This window comes from Oncorhynchus kisutch, linkage group LG7 (genome assembly GCF_002021735.2).
Source record: "Oncorhynchus kisutch isolate 150728-3 linkage group LG7, Okis_V2, whole genome shotgun sequence".
NCBI classification, from domain to species: domain Eukaryota; kingdom Metazoa; phylum Chordata; class Actinopteri; order Salmoniformes; family Salmonidae; genus Oncorhynchus; species Oncorhynchus kisutch.
Window position 1 is genome coordinate 41,552,162 of NC_034180.2, and position 20,408 is coordinate 41,572,569.

At 44.7% G+C, this 20,408-nt stretch overlaps 1 protein-coding gene across 1 annotated transcript in view; it reads right to left on the reverse strand.

Moving 5' to 3' along the window:
• The window catches only part of LOC109893973 (estrogen-related receptor gamma-like), a 138,569-nt gene that overhangs the window by 84,909 nt on the left and 33,252 nt on the right, over positions 1-20,408 (reverse strand). Inside the window, exon 3 of the mRNA XM_031828080.1 lies at positions 713-1,128. Coding sequence (XP_031683940.1) covers positions 713-1,128 — 416 coding nt within the window. The remainder of the gene's footprint in view (positions 1-712; positions 1,129-20,408) is intronic.

The following is a 20,408-nucleotide window of genomic DNA, read 5'->3' on the forward strand; positions in this document are numbered from 1 at the left end:
ATGCTCATAAATACCGATGCAGTGTCACTGTCACTCAGATTCACACACTTCATTCAGAAATCATGTTTACTGATATCAGTCAGACATCAGTCCCATTGATCTATAAGCTTATTTTAGTAAATACCATAATCTAAGCATCTCATCACAAGTGATTCAGTAAGGATGAGTGTAGGTATACATCCATCTATTAATCTCCTATCTTTATTAAAGCCACTGAAAGCTGTTTAACGACATAAAGCCTGAACCCTGACCCCTGACCCTAACCTCTAACCTCTAATCATAATCTCTGGCCTGTGTCTGTTAATTGATTCCTCTTGGAACCCAAACAATCAGATCAGAAAAACTTATAGCACATTGTTTTATCGCTCAGTACATGTTGTAAACACTGGAAATATCCTATTGAAACTGGTTTATTAGCTATAAGTGGCAGGTAGCCTAGTGGTTAGAGCTTTGGGCAGGTAACAAAAGGATGCTGGATCGAATCCCTGAGCTGACAAGGTCAAAAACTACCATTCTGCCCCCAAACAAGACAATTAACCCACTGTTCCTTGGTAAGTTGTCATTCTAAGTAAGAATTTGCCTAGCTAAATAAAAAATAATCAGGGAATGTGTTTTTGCAGTATGGGGCTAGGGGCGCCTAAAATAACAAAAAACAGGTCTGATCGCTAACCCCTAACCAGTAACCCTAAGCAGAGGGAACGTGAAAGCCAACCTTGGATGGTCCTCTTGAAGAAGGCCTTGCAGGCCTCGCAGGAGGCCACGCCGTAGTGGTAGCCCGAGGCGATGTCGCCACACACCAGGCACAGCCGCTTGGGCATGGAATTCAACATGTACTCGCACTTGATCTGCGAGTCCTCCCCAATGGTGCTGGAGCAGTCTTCGTAGCGCTTGGAGGCCCCAGCAGGGCCCAGGGGGCCGGCCCCAGGCCCGTACAGGGTGGGGGAGTCCAGGCCGTTCTGGTGGCCGTTCATGGTAGAGCTGTAGGAGCCGCTGGCGTCACTGGAGCCCCCAGGGCTGTGGTGGTTGATGCTGTCTGCCAGGGAGGCGGGGCTGGAGGGCTCTGTCTTAATGTAGGATGGGCAGCTGGACTCTAGGTGGCGCTCTTTGCTGGACATTCTGCACAGGTGCCTGGATGGAGGGAGGTAGAGGGGGAGGGAGGTAGAGATGGAGGGAGGTAGAAGAAGAGAAAGAGAGAGAGAGAGAGAGAGAGAGGAGGGTGGGAGGTAGGTGAGAAAGGAGGGAGGGAGGAGAGAGTGGAGAACATATTGTCATAGGTGAGTTAATCGTAATAAAAAATGAAAACATGTTAACATCTTACCAAATACTTTGCAAAATAGTTGTCTTTTTATAGTGACATCATACTAAATCTAACTACTGGATTATTCTCAGAAAAATGTCCAAATAAAAGACCTATAATATAAATGGAATGTGTATGAGAGAGACAGAGAGTGTGGGAATGTGTGTGTGTGTTGAGGGAGGCCTGTAGAAGCGTCTCTAGCCTACAGCCATCAGTCACTCTCTAGTCAATAGCAACTTGTTCTACATGAGAGTAATCACGAAGGAGGCACAGCGCTGCTCAATCATGCCTGAGACAGCCACTCACAGCAAACAGCAAACAACACACACACACGTGTGCGCACACACACATGCGCACAAGAAAGACCAATGCTCAGATATACTAAACACACATAAAACACATATCAGAGACAACACACACACTAAGAGATGAGGAATCTGAAGGAAAGTACTTCACCCCACCCCTTCCAGTCCCCTGTTCAATAGCATCAACCTATTTAGTGGCAACACCCCCTCATCTCCTTCACCCCACCCCTTCCAGTCCCCTGTTCAATAGCATCAACCTATTTAGTGGCAACACCCCCTCATCTCCTTCACCCCACCCCTTCCAGTCCCCTGTTCAATAGCATCAACCTATTTAGTGGCAACACCCCCTCATCTCCTTCACCCCACCCCTTCCAGTCCCCTGTTCAATAGCATCAACCTATTTAGTGGCAACACCCCCTCATCTCCTTCACCCCACCCCTTCCAGTCCCCTGTTCAATAGCATCAACCTATTTAGTGGCAACACCCCCTCATCTCCTTTACCACACCCCTTCCAGTCCCCTGTTCAATAGCATCAACCCATTTAGTGGCAACACCCCCTCATCTCCTTCACCCCACCCCTTCCAGTCCCCTGTTCAATAGCATCAACCTATTTAGTGGCAACACCCCCTCATCTCCTTCACCCCACCCCTTCCAGTCCCCTGTTCAATAGCATCAACCTATTTAGTGGCAACACCCCCTCATCTCCTTCACCCCACCCATTCCAGTCCCCTGTTCAATAGCATCAACCTATTTAGTGGCAACACCCCCTCATCTCCTTCACCCCACCCCTTCAGTTCCTAAGAGTGTACTGTTAATGGCAGCTGTAATTAATAGATCTCTCTCTCTCTCTCTCTCTGAAAGGGAAAACACAAAGTGGTGTTTTAATTAAAGAGTGATGCTACCTCAATGAGTGCTCTAAAATCCAGTCATCTTGTAAAACACTGAACTGTACTGAGACCTAGAAACCAGACATGGGAGGAGGGAGAGTAGGAGAAACAGGGGAGGGATGGAGGGAAGGAAGGAGAGAGAGAGGGAAAGAGAGAGAGAGAGAGGGAGAGAGAGAGAGAGGCAAGGAGGAGAGAAGGGTATGGAAAAATATTTCCCACAATGTTGACTTAAATCAGCTGTCTTCCTCAAGCTGATTAATCCTGAAAAACCTTCCTTTCTCTCTCTCTTTCTCTCTCTCTCTCTCTCTCTCTCTCTCTCTCTCCCTCTCTCTCTCCCTGTCTCTCTCTCTCTCTCTCACACACACACACACACACACACACACACACACACACACACACACACACACACACACACACACACACGGGCAGGTAGCCTAGCGGTTAGGGAATTGGGCTAGTAAGTGGAAGGTCGCTAGTTTGAATCCCCGGTGGAAGGTCGCTAGTCTGAATCCTGAGCCGATGAGGTAAAAACATCTGCCCATGTGCCCTTGAGCAAGGCACTTAACCCTCATTGCGCCAGGGGCATGGCAGACCCTGTGTCTCAAAAAACAGATTTCCATTTCACACGTGAATTACAGTTTTTTACAATCTCTCTGGCACTAATATCAGAACCTTGATGTCATTTTTCAACACTCTAGAAACAAAACTCACAACCTATGAACAAAATGCAAATTTTTAAAAACTCTAACACTTTTCCCAATTGCTTGGATACAATACACATAAAGCTAAGATCATTTGTTCACTGAACTAAAATCACCTGTTCAAAATGACACAACTTAACATCAAAGAATTACCATTTCAAAATGCAATTCACACATTACATCTGGGATGACTGTCTATTCATGTCATTACAATGATTGAACTATCAAGTGATACAACTGCTCAAAATGATAAATGTTGCATTACTCTTAATTCATAGTTTTATGTTTTGTTTATTGCACCATTCTCTGTAAACTCTAGAGACTGTAGTGCGTAAAAATCCCACGAGGCCAGTTGTTACTGAGATGCTGGAATCACCATGTGTGGCACCACGGTCAAAGTTGCTTAGATTACACATCTTGGTCAAACAAGAACTAAAGTTCTCTACTCTATATATTCTATATATTGAGTTGCAGACAGCCATACGATTCGCTGTTCGAAGCAGTAGGCTATTTGCGTTAACACGCATGTGTACCTAATAAAGTGGCCGGTGAGTGTATGTATTCAGGCCCTTGTAATATTTTTTCCAATACTGCCAACTTGTTACTGATGATTGATTTCACATTGTGGTACGAGTATATAGTGAAATGAGTGGTATCCACCTACAACAACATAGTGATAACATGGAGCTGGCAGGTGATCCAGGTCATAAGTGGTCAAGCTGTGGGAGGAGGAAGACGTGGTGGTCAAAGGAATGGCAGGGGACAAGAACCTCTTCTTTTTGAGAGGTGTGTGGGAACGTGGTAGAGGACACGGACCAAGACAGCGGCAGCAACAGCAAAGAGTGTCCAATGAAATCCAAGCAATAGTTGTAGACCATGTCATAAATCATGGCATCACAATGACTGAGGCAGCTACAATGATTCAACCACACCTCAGAAGATCAACGGTGGCCTCAATCATCAGAACTTTCCACAATGAGAAGCGGTAAGTCCTCAGCGTGCACTAAACATTAGGCTACTCTCAATTATCAAATGACTGTATACTGTGTACCACAGAGTAGGTGATGTGACTAAATGTGTTCTTACTTTAATTGTCCCTACAGAATTGAGACTCTGCCAAATAGGGGAGGCAGAGGCAACGTTCTGACTGACCAACAAGAGCGGGCTGTGTCAATTTGGGTCGGGCCAGAAATGATATTCACCTTACAGAAATTTGTCAGTACATCTTGGACGTTCAACAACCTGGAAGCCATACCGTTTCCCGACTATTACACGCATGCTGGAAAGGCCCCAGGTGTCTCTAAAACAGCTATACCGTGGGCCTTTTGAAAGAAATGCAGAGTGAAGCAACTGAGGAATGAGTATGTTCAGGTATGTTCAGTTTCAAAATGCCTGTTATGAAAAATTCCCCCAAAATTCTACATCAATTCTCTTTCCAAAATGTATTTTTAGAGGGTGATGGAGCTGGATACTAACAAAAACCATCACAACTTCCTCTTTTTGGATGAGGCAGGCTTCCACCTGGCCAAGACAAGGAGGAGAGGTCAGAATTTCATTGGCCAGCGGGCAACAATCCAAGTACCTGGACAACGTGGGGCCAACATCACCATGTGTATGGCTATATCAGAAGATGGTGTGGTGGGATGCAGACCTCGTTTGGATCATATAATGCAGCTCTCCTTTTAACCTTCCTTGATGAGCTAAATCAGGTCTGTAGAGCTGATGGCGTGACCTATGTCATTGTGTGGGATAATGTCAGGTTCCACCAGGCTCAAATGGTGCAAGCATGGTTTCAGGCCTATCCACAATTTACCACCCTGTACTTACCCCCATATTCTCCTTTTCTTAATCCGATTGAGGAATTTTTCTCCACATGGAGGTGGAAGGTATATGATAGGTGCTCTCACAAACAAGCCAGTAAGCCAGGTGAGGAACACTGCAGTGATGTTTTACAGTAAGCCAGGTGAGGAACACTGCAGTGATGTTTTACAGTAAGCCAGGTGAGGAACACTGCAGTGATGTTTTACAGTAAGCCAGGTGAGGAACACTGCAGTGATGTTTTACAGTAAGCCAGGTGAGGAACACTGCAGTGATGTTTTACAGTAAGCCAGGTGAGGAACACTGCAGTGATGTTTTACAGTAAGCCAGGTGAGGAACACTGCAGTGATGTTTTACAGTAAGCCAGGTGAGGAACACTGCAGTGATGTTTTACAGTAAGCCAGGTGAGGAACACTGCAGTGATGTTTTACAGTAAGCCAGGTGAGGAACACTGCAGTGATGTTTTACAGTAAGCCAGGTGAGGAACACTGCAGTGATGTTTTACAGTAAGCCAGGTGAGGAACACTGCAGTTGATGTTTTACTGTAGTTTGTTTCATTTTTGTAGATAATAATTTTTGCTTTGATTCATCGAAGCCTGTGTTGTGATTTTATTGTATTTCATCAATACATTTCAGATTTTGTTCAATGATTCCACTGTGTCTGTAGTATTCTCTCTACTAGTCCTTTTACAGTGATGTATTTACGTGAAGTGCCATAATGAAACATGTATCACATATTTTGTACTACAATATTTCATGATTGTACGAACAACTACACAGTGAAACTATCGGTATCTTGTGTGTGGGTGAACTAAATGAATGTTCCTATGGTATTTCATGATAAATTAGTTATTTGAACCAATGATTCTGCGGGTGCAAGGTTTTAAGATCTGACTGCGCAATGCAATGTTTTGAACATTGTACAGCCTGTGTTACAAGTGATGACCGTAATGAGTTATGTGTCTGGAGTTTTGAAAAAATGACCGCAAGGTTCTGAAATTAGGGTAAAAGTGACTGTAAAACTGTAATACACACTTTTACGGTATCAGTCAAATGTTTGGACACACCTATTCGTTCAAGGGAAATTTATACATTGAAGAATAATAGTGAAGACATCAAATTCTTCAAAGTAGCCACCCTTTGCCTCTTGGCATTCTCTCAACTAGCTTAATGAGGTAGTGACCTGGAATGAATTTCAATTAACAGGTGTGACTTGTTAAACGTTCATTTCTTCTTAATGCATTTGAGCCATTCAGTTGTGTTGTGACAAGGTAGGGGGGTATACAGAAGATAGCCCTATTTGGTAAAAGACCAAGTCTATATTAATATTATTATTATTATTTTTTATTTAACTTTTATTTAACTAGGCAAGTCAGTTAAGAACTATTGTAGCTTCACGGTTCATTTAGTTGGTTTTTTGCTTTGCTTTGCTTTGCTTTGAGGTTCACATAGCAATAAAGATGTGGAACCCAGATCACTCTGCGCTTTGGTCCAGTTATTATGATGATCGTGACAGCACCCACCAAATTATTATTACTCACGTACATACAGCTGCTTCACCTTAAGAGACAGCAAGAAGAGAACTGCTAAAAACAGCAATGTTTTGGAAAACACTTCAGGAAGTGTTTAGAAACATTTAGACTTCTTGGTGTCGCTTTACAACACAACCCTTAGGTTTTCCCAGAGGCAAAAACAACTCCCCTTCATAACTCTGAAACAAGATGTCATTAACCATAAGTATTTTAACCTGTCTAATCCCTCTCTCTCTCCTCAGGTCTACAACAGGCTGTAATATTCACAACTATGTATGAACTCAATTGTCAGATGGTGGCTTTTATTCCAAGCCCCACTGTAATCTAAAATTAGACGCAATAAAATTGCCATTAGCTGCGAGAGGGATGGGATTCTAGGCTCTATATTTTAGAAGAAAGGAAAGCCATTTTGACAGAGAAGAGACCATTTGAGAGGAAATTATTGTATCTGTTTTCGGGAACGCAAGGCAGTCCCAATCCCTGGGAGGGCCATTAAGAGGAGAGTTTAAGAGTTTAAGAGCTCAGATTTAGTTGCTGCTTATTAATGGGAACAATAACTGTCAGGGAATAAAATGACATGTATAGTACTGAGTGAGAGAGAAGATTAAGAAATAACAGAGAGAGAGAGAGAGAGAGAGAGAGAGAGAGAGAGAGAGAGAGAGAGAGAGAGAGAGAGAGAGAGAGAGAGAGAGATGAAGGTAGACCCTGCTCTATACTATAGTACGTCGTCCGTTCCTGCAGTTGAATGACATAGTGATGGAATGTTATTCATATTTTTCATAATTTCATAAATAAAATACATTATTAAGAAAAGAATGGTTTTGTTATATTTCAGTCTTCTGTGATGTATGGAAAGTGTCATTTTGGGATGCAAACTCAAAATGGAATACATTTCAACTATATATCTAACATGGTACTGTACTTTTGTTTCAAAGTAGACTTGTTTAAGTCTACCAAGAAACACTGTGTGACCCTGATTTAGCCCACTGCAGTAAATGAAAGAACACTCAACGTGCCTGTCTCTTTATGTTGCCAAGAGTGAAGGGGCAGACATCTGTGTAATTCTTAATATTCCATCTTCATGAGCACAGAGAGATTGCAGTCACATAAGAAGGCAGTCATATTAGAAGGCAGTCATATAATAAGGCAGTCAAATTAGAAGACAGTCATATAAGAAGGCAGTCATATTAGAGACAGTCATATTAGAAGACAATCATATTAGAAGACAGTCATATTAGAAGACAGTCATATTAGAAGGCAGTCATATCAGATGTAAGTCATATTAGAAGGCAGTCATTTTAGAAGGCAGTCATATTAGAAGGCAGTCATTTTAGAAGGCAGTCATATCAGATGAAAGTCATATTAGAAGGCATATTAAAGACCAGTCATATTCGAGACCGTCATATTAGAGACAGTCATATTATAGACAGTCATATTAGAGACAGTCATATTAGAACACAGTCATATTAGAGACCGTCATATTAGAGACAGTCATATTAGAGACAGTCATATTAGAAGACAGTCATATTAGAGACAGTCATATTAGAAGACAGTCATATTAGAGACAGTCATAGTAGAAGACAGTCATATTAGAGACAGTCATATTAGAAGCCAGTCATATTAGAAGACAGTCATATTAGAGACCGTCATGTTAGAAGCCAGTCATATTAGAAGACAGTCATATTAGAGACAGTCATATTAGAAGACAGTAATATTAGAGACAGTCATATTAGAGACCGTCATATTAGAGACAGTCATATTAGAGACCGTCATATTAGAAGCCAGTCATATTAGAGACAGTCATATTAAAGACCAGTCATATTAGAGACAGTCATATTAAAAGACAGTCACATTAGAGACAGTCGTATTAGATGACAGTCATGTTAAAAGACAGTCATGTTAAAAGACAGTCATATTAGGAGCCAATCGTATTAGAGACAGTCATATTAGAAGCCAGTCATATTAGAAACAGTCATATTAAAGACCAGTCATATTAGAGACAGTCATATTAGAGACATTATCATTAAACAAATTGATCTGAGGCAAATGTATCAGCAGCACATGCTCAAGTCTGTTTTTATCTGGGTGCCAGGTATTGTGTGCGTGTGTGTGTGCATGCGTGCCGTGTGTGTGCGTGTATGTGCATGCATGCCGTGTGTGTGCGTGTGTGTGCATGCGTGCCGTGTGTGTGCGTGTGTGTGCATCCGTGCTGTGTGTGTGCGTGTGTGTGTGCATGCGTACCGTGTGTGTGTGTGCGTGTGCGTGTGCGTGTGCATGTGTGTGTGTGTGTATGTGTGTGTGTGTGTGTGTGTGTGTGTGTGTGTGTGTGTGTGTGTGTGTGTGTGTGTGTGTGTGTGTGTGTGTGTGCGCGTGTGTGTGTGTGTGTGTGTGCGTGTGCTCGCAAGGTGCTGTTGGATGGACACATTAATCACAGCGTTGGAGACAAATGAACGACTTGCTCTCCGTGACAATGATGTTTTGACGAAAGAGAGGAGAGAAACAGAGTGAGAGAAAGGAGAGTGAACAAGAGAGATAAAAGGGCCATTGAAATAGAGAGATAAAGAAACTATCAGGAAGCTAAGCAAACAACAAATAAATACTGATAAAAAAGATATATTTTATATGAATGACAGGTCGAAATATTATTTTCTTTTTTTCTCTTTCTTTGGCACGGTGAAACCTCCCTCTGTGTTCAGCTCAGTTCAAAGCCAGAAGGCCCCTGTGTTAAAATCAACCATAAATAGATATTTAATCATCAGCAGATCAAAACACTTTCAGATCTCCGTGCAACAACAAAGGCCTAACCAGCCCCCTGATACTCAGCCTGACGCGTCTCAGTTTAACACACGTCAGATATAAAGCACAAACAATCTCCATCAATAGACAAAAAGACGCCGTTTCTCACTTCGACATCATATATTCAACACCTTGGTCTACCTGCCTTTTACTAAAGGTTACCCCTCCGAGGGGTACACAAAACAAACAGATTACCCACTTTCAAACCCTCCTTTTTTTCTCTGCTCTCTCTGTCATTTTCTCTTCATCTCTGTCTTTTTTCTGGGCTTGCTGAAGCGAGGCGTGGTGAAATCAACAGGAGACCAGTAGTGGTGTGTGTGTGTGTGTGTGTGTGGTGATGTTGGTGGACCACTCTGCCATGACAAGGTGTCATTAGGAAAGGACCACTGATTCACTGTTCTGACAGCTGCTAGGACAAACATGCAATCATCGTATAAGAGGGAGTCACCGAGGGGGGCCACAATACACCTACCACTCTCTACCGCTCTGTTTACATGTCTCTCCTCTCCTCTACTTGTTTCTTTCTCTATAATTTCCCCCACTGTTTCCGTTTGTCTCTCTCCTTTTCTCTTAATCTTAGAAATAATTTCATCAGTGTCATGCATTGTGTCTCCTCTCCACACAGATAAGGAAAGTCCAATAAGTCCAATAAGCAAAAATATCTATCTAGATATGGCCAACGCTGGGAAATAAAGACAGGCAATGCAGTTACATTTTTATAGTTACATGAATAGGATGATGTCATCACAATACTCAATTACTTTTTTTCTCCTTCTTTCTGCTCCCATCCTGATTCTGCTGTTTCTTTAGCTGCATTGAACCACAGTCAGTTTGTTAGCTCTGAACATCAATCGAAGGGAGAAGTTTGCTCTTCTGAACAATTATGGGTAAGAAACACTGGCTTCCTATTCTGGTGAATTATGTGTAAATGGCCTCTGGTTCCTTGCTGGGCTTGGTGTGTTTGTGTGTTTGTGTACGTGTATGTGTGCCTGTGTGGGTGTGCGCATGTGTGTTTGTATACTGGTGGGTGGATGATTACAGTTGTTTCTGTCGGAGGAGGATTAATACATAATAAAAGGAGAGCCAGCGGATGTAAATCGTCTCCCGGCGAGGCAGGAAGATCAATTGTTATAACATTACAGGCTGGGAAAGTAGTCATTCACTCTATCGGCTGCAGAATAAACCCACTGATTACATGCAATCAATGTGATAATGGCAAAAACACATTTGGCCAATGGGCCGCACGGCCGTAAAGCCGTCTCTTCGAGGCTCACGCTACACTAGACAAGCTAACAGAGGGGACCGGAATAAATGCGACATATACTGTTGAAGCGCTAGGTAGGACAGGCTAGCAGAGGGGACGGTAATGATTGTGACACACGTCGGAGGCCTGTGGTTCCTAACCTGTCTTAGATCAAACAAGGATTACCACCAGGGTACATCTCCAGCTGTGGCCATTTATATAACACTATTGATTTACCATTATGTTATTTATAAAAACGCATTCTGTCCCTTCCTAGCTATTTCCCTTCCACTACATCCAGTTTTCATAAGAAATTAAATTGTATTTGATTTCTAAACAAAAACACTCCAGGAATCATTGTTAATTCTGAAACTACATAATATGAAATTATTATGATTTATCTGTAACAAATATCAATAAATATATCAAATATTTTGGTATCATATTCCTATAATTAATATACCTACCTCTGAAAAATTGTGTCATTCCACTATAACACAAATGTCAATGTGAATGATAGATGTGGTGTAGTTATTTCTGCTGAGGTGATGTTGTTGAACAGGTGGGTGTGTAATGGGACCAGATATGAAAGAAGCATGGTCTTGTTCACTGAAGACAGGCCTGTCAAGGTGGGCCGATCCTCAAAAGATATGGCTCTGTCTGTGTGTGTATGTGGGTATGTGTGTGTATGTGTAGCTATGTGTGTGTGTGTGTGTGTGTTACTAGAGAACAGAGCTGTAGGAGCAACCCTTAACCACTCAACACAACACCATACAAGACAATATGAAACTCAACAATGAAAAATAAAGGACAAAAGAATGATCACTATTCTCTCAGTTCTGTCTGTATAGAAAACAACATGTTCCTTTATTGAAACACTCAATGAAAAGTGTGCACTGCTTGTAGCCGTGGTCTGGTGTGTGAGTGGATAAGCAGTGTTATCTGGGAGCATTAGGGGTGCAGAGACCCCGCAAAACATTCACTGACACGAACACACACCCTCGCTGACACGCACACTGTGGCTGACACACACACACCCTGGCTGACACACACACCCTGGCTGACACACACTGTGGCTGACACGAACACACACCCTCGCTGACACGCACACTGTGGCTGACACACACACACCATGGCTGACACACACTGTGGCTGACACACACACCCTGGCTGACACACACTGTGGCTGACACACACACACCCTGGCTGACACACACACCCTCGCTGACACGCACACTGTGGCTGACACACACACACCCTGGCTGACACACACCCTGGCTGACACACACACCCTGGCTGACACACACACACCCTGGCTGACACACACACCCTGGCTGACACACACACCCTGGCTGACACACACACCCTGGCTGACACACACACCCTGGCTGACACACACTGTGGCTGACACACACACCCTGGCTGACACACACTGTGGCTGACACACACACACACCCTGGCTGACACACACACCCTGGCTGACACACACTGTGGCTGACACACACACACACCCTGGCTGACACACACACCCTCGCTGACACGCACACTGTGGCTGACACACACACACCCTGGCTGACACACACCCTGGCTGACACACACACACCCTGGCTGACACACACACCCTGGCTGACACACACACCCTGGCTGACACACACACTCTGGCTGACACACACTGTGGCTGACACACACACACACACCCTGGCTGACACACACTGTCGTGCCGGGATGGATTCAGGGTAAATAAACTTGGCTGTTTTTCAATAAGCAGCAATACTCCAAAACTACATGACTCCGCTGTCAGAGTCGAAGCGCTCATCTGTTTAACACACACACACACACACACACACACACACACACACACACACACACACACACACACACACACACACACACACACACACGCTCAAATAAGTTTGAACCAGACGTGGGATCAAATGAAATTGCTGAAAAAACTTGTCCGGATTAAAAAACACATCTTATTAAACAAATGATAAAAGAGGATTTTACTGTCAGAAATATGACAGGGTTATGAGAGGATAGGGTGGAGGGAGAGGGAGAGAGGGGTAGAGAACAGAGGAGGGAGGGAAAGGTGAGTGTGCAGGCAATAAGATGGCGTTGGTTGTGTCTGTCGTTGGGTCGGTGGGGTGATGGGGCGGCGGGGCGTTGGGGCATTGGAGCGGAGGGCGCCGGAGTGATGGGGCGGCGGGGCGTTGGGGTGATGGGGCGGCGGGGAGTTGGGGCGGTGGGTCGGAGGGCGGTGGGGTGATGGGGCGGCGGAGTGATGGGGCGGCGGGGCGTTGGGGCGGTGGGGCGTTGGGGCGGTGGGGTGATGGGGCGGTGGGGTGATGGGGCGGTGGGGCGTTGGGGCGGTGGGGTGATGGGGCGGTGGGGCGTTGGGGCGGTGGGTGGTTGGGGCGGTGGGGTGATGGGGCGGTGGGGCGGCGGGGTGTTGGGGCGGTGGGGTGGTGGGGCGTTGGGGCGGTGGGGCGGTGGGGCGTTGGGGCGGTGGGGTGATGGGGCGGTGGGGCGGTGGGGTGATGGGGCAGTGGGGTGATGGGGCGGCGGGGTGGTTGTTGTTTGGGGTGAGAAGCAGAGCAGAGCGGGCCCAGGCCGGCAGCCTCTTTAACCAGATCAGATTGGGGAAATTGGCTGTCAGGACAGGATTGTCGTGATTTATACCCGTCTATCAAGAAGAGAGGAAACGGTGCAAGCTGCTCCCGCTAGCCCCCGTCTCCCTCCCTCCCCCTTCCCCTCCTCCTTCCCCTCCCCCTTCCCCTCGCTACGCTTGCAAAGCATCTTACACCCTTAACGCCACCATCTGCTACCAAATCTAATTCACATTCCACCATAATCAGGTTTACCCTGTAATGCCCACTCTGCCTCTCTCTCGCTGTCTGTCCGTCTGTCTGTCTGTCTCCCTTTCTACCTTTACTCTATCCCTTCCACTTCCTACCTCTCTCACTTTCTCCCTCTCTCTCTTTCTTTTACACTATCTGTCTTCATAAATGCATGTCTTTTACACAGTCCGTGGTATGTGTGTTTATGTGTCCGTAACAATATATTTGTCATTGTTATACTAAATACATTTATCCCACACAGCAGAGTATAGATGCGGTAAAGAGGTCAATGGAACTCGACCCAAACAATGGAACTGCAATGGAAACACATGGTGGAAAGATCCCTATAGATGGAGTAAAGGAGTCAATGGAAACGTGTAGGGGAAAGATCCTACATCCATTTTTCCTGAGCATTGTCTTATTTCTATTACAGCATATTGGATGACTGCCATTCATAGCCAGCTCAAAGTAACATTGATAGGTTCAGACTACTACATGATACTCAAATGTATCTGATACCCATCATGGGGTTGCTACAACTTAGGCTATGAATGAAGGTTTACAACGTAGGTGCAAACAGGTTGAGAGAAAAATGTGAGTACTTAAGGTGACAGACAGACTGGCAGATTCAATACCGCCTTGCACACTCTTGACTGCATCTAGCTGATCTGGGGTGTAATCATTAGTCCAACTGTTGCAAACGAGAGTTTCTACTCAACGAATTCAGCTATGTTCCGTTTGCTTCCGTTTAAGAAAAGTTTTTCAAACATATGCATCAGCATGATCATTTTGCTGGTTGTAGAATTCCTTCTTGCATCTACGTGTTCTCCTCTTCTCACCGTTTCCCTTCGCTTGTGGACTTCAGGGCACAACACATCATCTGTCTATGACCAGGCGAAAAAACCTTTCCAAGCCAAACCTTCATATCATAACCACTAACCTCTACACACAGCCTACCTACATCATCATAGCTACTGGAACTAACGTGTTAGTAAACCCGCTACAATCGTGCAGTACAGTGTAGGCAGCAAGCAGTTTAGCGGTTACACTGGCAGGCCCTGGTGGCAATAAATTAATAAAACCAAAAGCTTAACTTGACTTGGAAGAGTTCCAGTGATGGATAGTCATAGCCAGCTAGGTATGTTTGAACCAGGTGTTTGAGTAGGCTATACTAGCTAGTTATATTTGCTAGCCAAATGAAAGGGAATAAAAAATATGAATTATAGATAGCTCCCGCTCTCTTTCTCTATCTCACACTCCCCCTCTTGCTTCTCCTTCATTTTGAAATAAATACATTTGTTAAAAACTGTTCAACTAATGTCTTTCTCTCTCGTTGAGTGAACTACTCACCACATGTTATGCACTGCACTGCAGTGCTAGCTAGCTGTAGCTTATGCTTTCAGTACTAGATTCCTTCTCTGATTGGGTGGACAAGATGTCAGCTCGTGCTGCAAAAGCTCTGATAGGTTGGAGGACGTCCTCTGGAAGTCTATGGAAGGGGGTGAGAACCATGAGCATGAAGTCAATTTACCCAGAGGAGGACCGAAGCTAGCTCTCCTCTGGGTTCACCATGGTGCTTTAATGTTTCACTATTTTAAAAAAAAGACATTCACTGAGGAGGATGGTTCTCCCCTTCCTCCTCTAAGGAGCCTCCACTGATGTCAATCCCAATACATGTTCATGTCATCGTCACCAATCAACTGCATTGCAGTGAAAAAACGACTTGGACTACCACCACAGATTTCTGTATGCTAGCTATGCTCCCAACTTCTGAATGGGATTTAGCATTTAGCAGTCACTTCTTCTATAGCTGAAAAGGAACAACTGTTAAATGTCCCCATCAGCTTTTTCTTAAATTCAATCAGTCAGAGTAACACCAACTACAGTTAAAAAAACGAGTCCACCCTTTTTCCAATAGCTGAAGAGGGGTAAAGATGTATAAGGAAAGGTGAGGTAGAATGGGGGGACTCGGATGTGACAAGACGTGTGGTGAGACGAGGTTGAAGATGACAGGAGAACAGGTGACAGAAGTAGTGAGGATGGTGATGAGGGGTGAAGATGGATGAGGAGAGGTGAGGAGGGTTGAGACTGACAGAGATGTAAAGCTCTCTCTGTTCTTTCCTGATGGGCATTCTGCTTTGCTAATCCTACGCTGTAAACCCACAATCCAATCACCATTGTCCCCTCACACACACATACAAACACACACACGCACACAGACACACACACAGTCACACACACAGTCACACACACCCCGAACCACAAATCTGTTTGCGGCCCATCTGTGTTAAAGCCATCTAGTTTATTAGAGATGGATGAATTTACAGTAACGAGCCATTCCCATGACAAATAATCATTTTCAGCCATTTGATGGTATAAATAAAAGGTGGTCTCAAGAGGAGACTAAGCTTAATCAGTGGAGTGTGTGTGTGTGTGTGTGTGTGTGTGTGTGTGCATGCGTGCGTGTGCGTGCGTGCGCGTGCATGTGTGTGTGTATGCGCGCGCGTGTGTGTGTGGAAGGGCTGTGGAACTAACACTGAGGAAGGAGACACCACCAGAGAACATCTCTCTCCATCTAAACACCATATTATCTCATCTCATTCCTTACCTTGTTACCCTCCCCTCTCAGTCCTTCCTCTAAACCTGTCTATCCCTCCGTTAAATGCCATACTTTTATCTGTCTGTTACTAAGGGTGTGTCTTCCTATGGTGTGTGTGTGTATCGACCTGCTGGCATGTCTCTAAGTGTTGGTGTAAGCACAACAGCCCTAGCCTGTGTACCAGTGCCATAACTGCATGTATACGTGTGTTTGTACGTGTCTGTCTGTCTGTGCGTGTGTGTCTGTCTGTGTGTGTATCTGTCTGTCTGCCTGTGTATGTTTGTCTGTCTGTGTGTGTCTATGTGTCTGTGTGTCTGTGTGTATGTCTGAATGTGTATGTGTGTGTGTGTGTCTGTCTGTGTATGTGTGTGTGTGTCTGTCTGTCTGTCTGTCTGTCTGTCTGTCTGTCTGTCTGTATCTGTGTGTGTCTGTCTGTCAGTGTGTGTGTCTGCATGTATGTCTGCCTGTGTGTCTGTGTGTGTGTGTCTGAATCTGTGTTTGTGGCTCTGTCTGTCCGTCTGTCTGTGTGTGTGTCTGTCTGTGTCTGTCTGTGTGTGTGTGTGACTGTGTGTGTCTGTCTGTGTGTGTGTGTGTCTGTCTGTCTGTCTGTCTTGTGTCTGTCTGTCTGTCTGTCTGTCTGTCTGTCTGTCTGTCTGTCTGTCTGTCTGTCTGTCTGTCTGTCTGTCTGTCTGTCTGTCTGTCTGTCTGTCTGTCTGTCTGTCTGTCTGTCTGTCTGTCTGTCTGTCTGTGTATGTACCAGCCCTCTCACGTGAAACACACAATAAACAAACACACATACACACACACACACACACACACAGTGGCCGTCTCCATGTGCCAGTAACGTGCTTGTCTGTGATTGGTTTAGGTTCTGTGTGACAGCGGCATGCCAATGGTCTATAATAGGTTTGACCCAGACTAAGTCCAATTGGCCTAAGACTGTGAGCCCTTGGCCACAGTCAAGGTATTTGCCTAAACCAAACAGTATCCAGTCAATACCCAGTCAATATCTAGTCAATACCCAGTCAATACCAGTCAATATCCAGTCAATTCCCAGTCAATACCCAGTCAATATCCAGTCAATACCCAGTCAATTCCCAGTCAATATCCAGTCAAAGCTCAGTCAATACCCAGTCAATATCCAGTCAATTCCCAGTCAATATCCAGTCAATACCCAGTCAATTCCCAGTCAATATCCAGTCAATATCCTGTCAATACCCAGTCAATACCCAGTCAATACCCAGTCAATACCCAGTCAATATCCAGTCAATACCCAGTCAATTCCCAGTTAATATCCAGTCAATATCCTGTCAATACCCAGTCAATACCCAGTCAATACCCAGTCAATACCCAGTCAATACCCAGTCAATATCCAGTCAATAACCAGTCAATTCCCAGTCAATTCCCAGTCAATACCCAGTCAATACCCAGTCAATACCCAGTCAATACCCAGTCAATATCCAGTCAATAACCAGTCAATTCCCAGTCAATACCCAGTCAATAACCAGTCAAAACCCAGTCAATACCCAGTCAATACCCAGTCAATACCCAGTCAATATCCAGTCAATTCCCAGATAAATATGCCAGAGGGAATATTTCAGAGGGAATATGCCAAGGGGAATATACCAGAGGGAATATGCCAGAGGGAATATACCAGAGGGAATATGCCAAGGGGAATATGCCAAGGGGAATATACCAGAGGGAATATGCCAGAGGGAATATACCAGAGGGAATATGCCAAGGGGAATATACCAGAGGGAATATGTCAGAGGGAATATACCAGAGGGAATATGCCAAGGGAGATATGCCAGAGGGAATATGCCAGAGGGAATATACCAGAGGGAATATGCCAAGGGGAATATGCCAAGGGGAATATACCAGAGGGAATATGCCAGAGGGAATATACCAGAGGGAATATGCCAGAGGGAATATACCAGAGGGAATATGCCAAGGGGAATATACCAGAGGGAATATGCCAGAGGGAATATACCAGAGGGAATATGCCAAGGGGAATATACCAGAGGGAATATGCCAGAGGGAATATACCAGAGGGAATATGCCAAGGGGGATATGCCAGAGGGAATATGCCAGAGGGAATATACCAGAGGGAATATGCCAAGGGGGATATGCCAGAGGGAATATGCCAGGCAAGACATGTTGCGAGAAATGTCCTGGTAGCAGAGATGTTTGGCCATGGCTCTGCCTGAAACACAAGGCCCACACACGCACACACACGCGCGCACGCACACACACACACACACACACACACACACACACACACACACACACACACACACACACACACACACACACACACACACACACACACACACACACACACACACACACACACACACACACACACACACAGAGGCCCTATTAGCGTGGTGGGCTAACTGGTCACATCTGGCTGTATTTTACAGCAGGCAGTAAATCCAGCTAAAAGTCAGTGACTCATGATGCCACTGATGATCTGCATACATCTACATTTAATCTGCCAAACACTAACACTGTACATCTACATTTAATCTGCCAAACACTAACACTGTACATCTACATTTAATCTGCCAAACACTAACACTGTACATCTACATTTAATCTGCCAAACACTAACACTGTACATCTACATTTAATCTGCCAAACACTAACACTGTACATCTACATTTAATCTGCCAAACACTAACACTGTACATCTACATTTAATCTGCCAAACACTAACACTGTACATCTACATTTAATCTGCCAAACACTAACACTGTACATCTACATTTAATCTGCCAAACACTAACACTGTACATCTACATTTAATCTGCCAAACACTAACACTGTACATCTACATTTAATCTGCCAAACACTAACACTGTACATCTACATTTAATTTGCCAAACACTAACACTGTACATCTATATTTAATCTGCCAAACACTAACACTGTACATCTACATTTAATCTGCCAAACACTAACACTGTACATCTACATTTAATCTGCCAAACACTAACACTGTACATCTACATTTAATCTGCCAAACACTAACACTGTACATCTGGAGGACAAGCCTCTTCTATCACCCCCATCCCAGTCACACACAAACACATGCTGGAAAGCATGCAGTCACACACATTTGAGTTTAAATCAGTATTAATATCTTTATTTCTACCTCTCTACTCAATCTACCCACATCTTTCATATCTCCCTCTTTCACCTCTTTCCCTTCATCTCTCGCTCTCTCTCTCCCTGATCTGTCTCTTCATATCGTGTGGCAGGTTGAATAATTCAGGCATCCGACTGACCGACTCAGAGTGTCCTGAGCTTGGCAGAGCTTTCCTCTCTACCTCTACCTATTTCCCCCCTCTTTACCTCTATCCACTTCTCTCTACCTCTCTCTACCTATATCCTCTCTCTACCTCTCTCTACCTATATCCTCTCTCTACCTCTTTCCCCCTCTCTCTACCTCTCTCTACCTATATCCTCTATCCACCTCTCTCTACCTCTCTCTACCTATATCCTCTATCCACCTCTCTCTACCTCTCTCTACCTATATCCTCTCTCTACCTCTCTCTACCTATATCCTCTCTCTACCTCTTTCCCCCTCTCTCTACCTCTCTCTACCTATATCCTCTATCCACCTCTCTCTACCTCTCTCTACCTATATCCTCTATCCACCTCTGTACCTCTCTCTACCTATATCCTCTATCCACCTCTCTCTACCTCTCTCTACCTATATCCTCTATCCACCTCTCTCTACCTCTCTCTACCTATATCCTCTCTCTACCTCTCTCTACCTATATCCTCTCTCTACCTCTCTCTACCTATATCCTCTCTCTACCTCTTTCCCCCTCTCTCTACCTCTCTCTACCTATATCCTCTATCCACCTCTCTCTACCTCTCTCTACCTATATCCTCTATCCACCTCTCTACCTCTCTCTACCTATATCCTCTATCCACCTCTCTCTACCTCTCTCTACCTATATCCTCTATCCACCTCTCTCTACCTCTCTCTACCTATATCCTCTCTCTACCTCTCTCTACCTATATCCTCTCTCTACCTCTCTCTACCTATATCCTCTCTCTACCTCTTTCCCCCTCTCTCTACCTCTCTCTACCTATATCCTCTATCCACCTCTCTACCTCTCTCTACCTATATCCTCTATCCACCTCTCTCTACCTCTTTCCCCCTCTCTCTACCTCTATCCCCCTCTCTACAATTATACCCTCCTCTCTCTACCTCTATCCCCTCTCTACAATTATACCCTCCTCTCTCTACCTTTATCCCCCTCTCTCTACCTCTATCCCCGCCACTCTACCTCTATCTCTCTCTCTCTCTCTCTCTCTCTACCTCTATCCCCCCCTCTCTACCTCTATCCCCTCTCTCTACCTCTATCCCCCTCTCTCT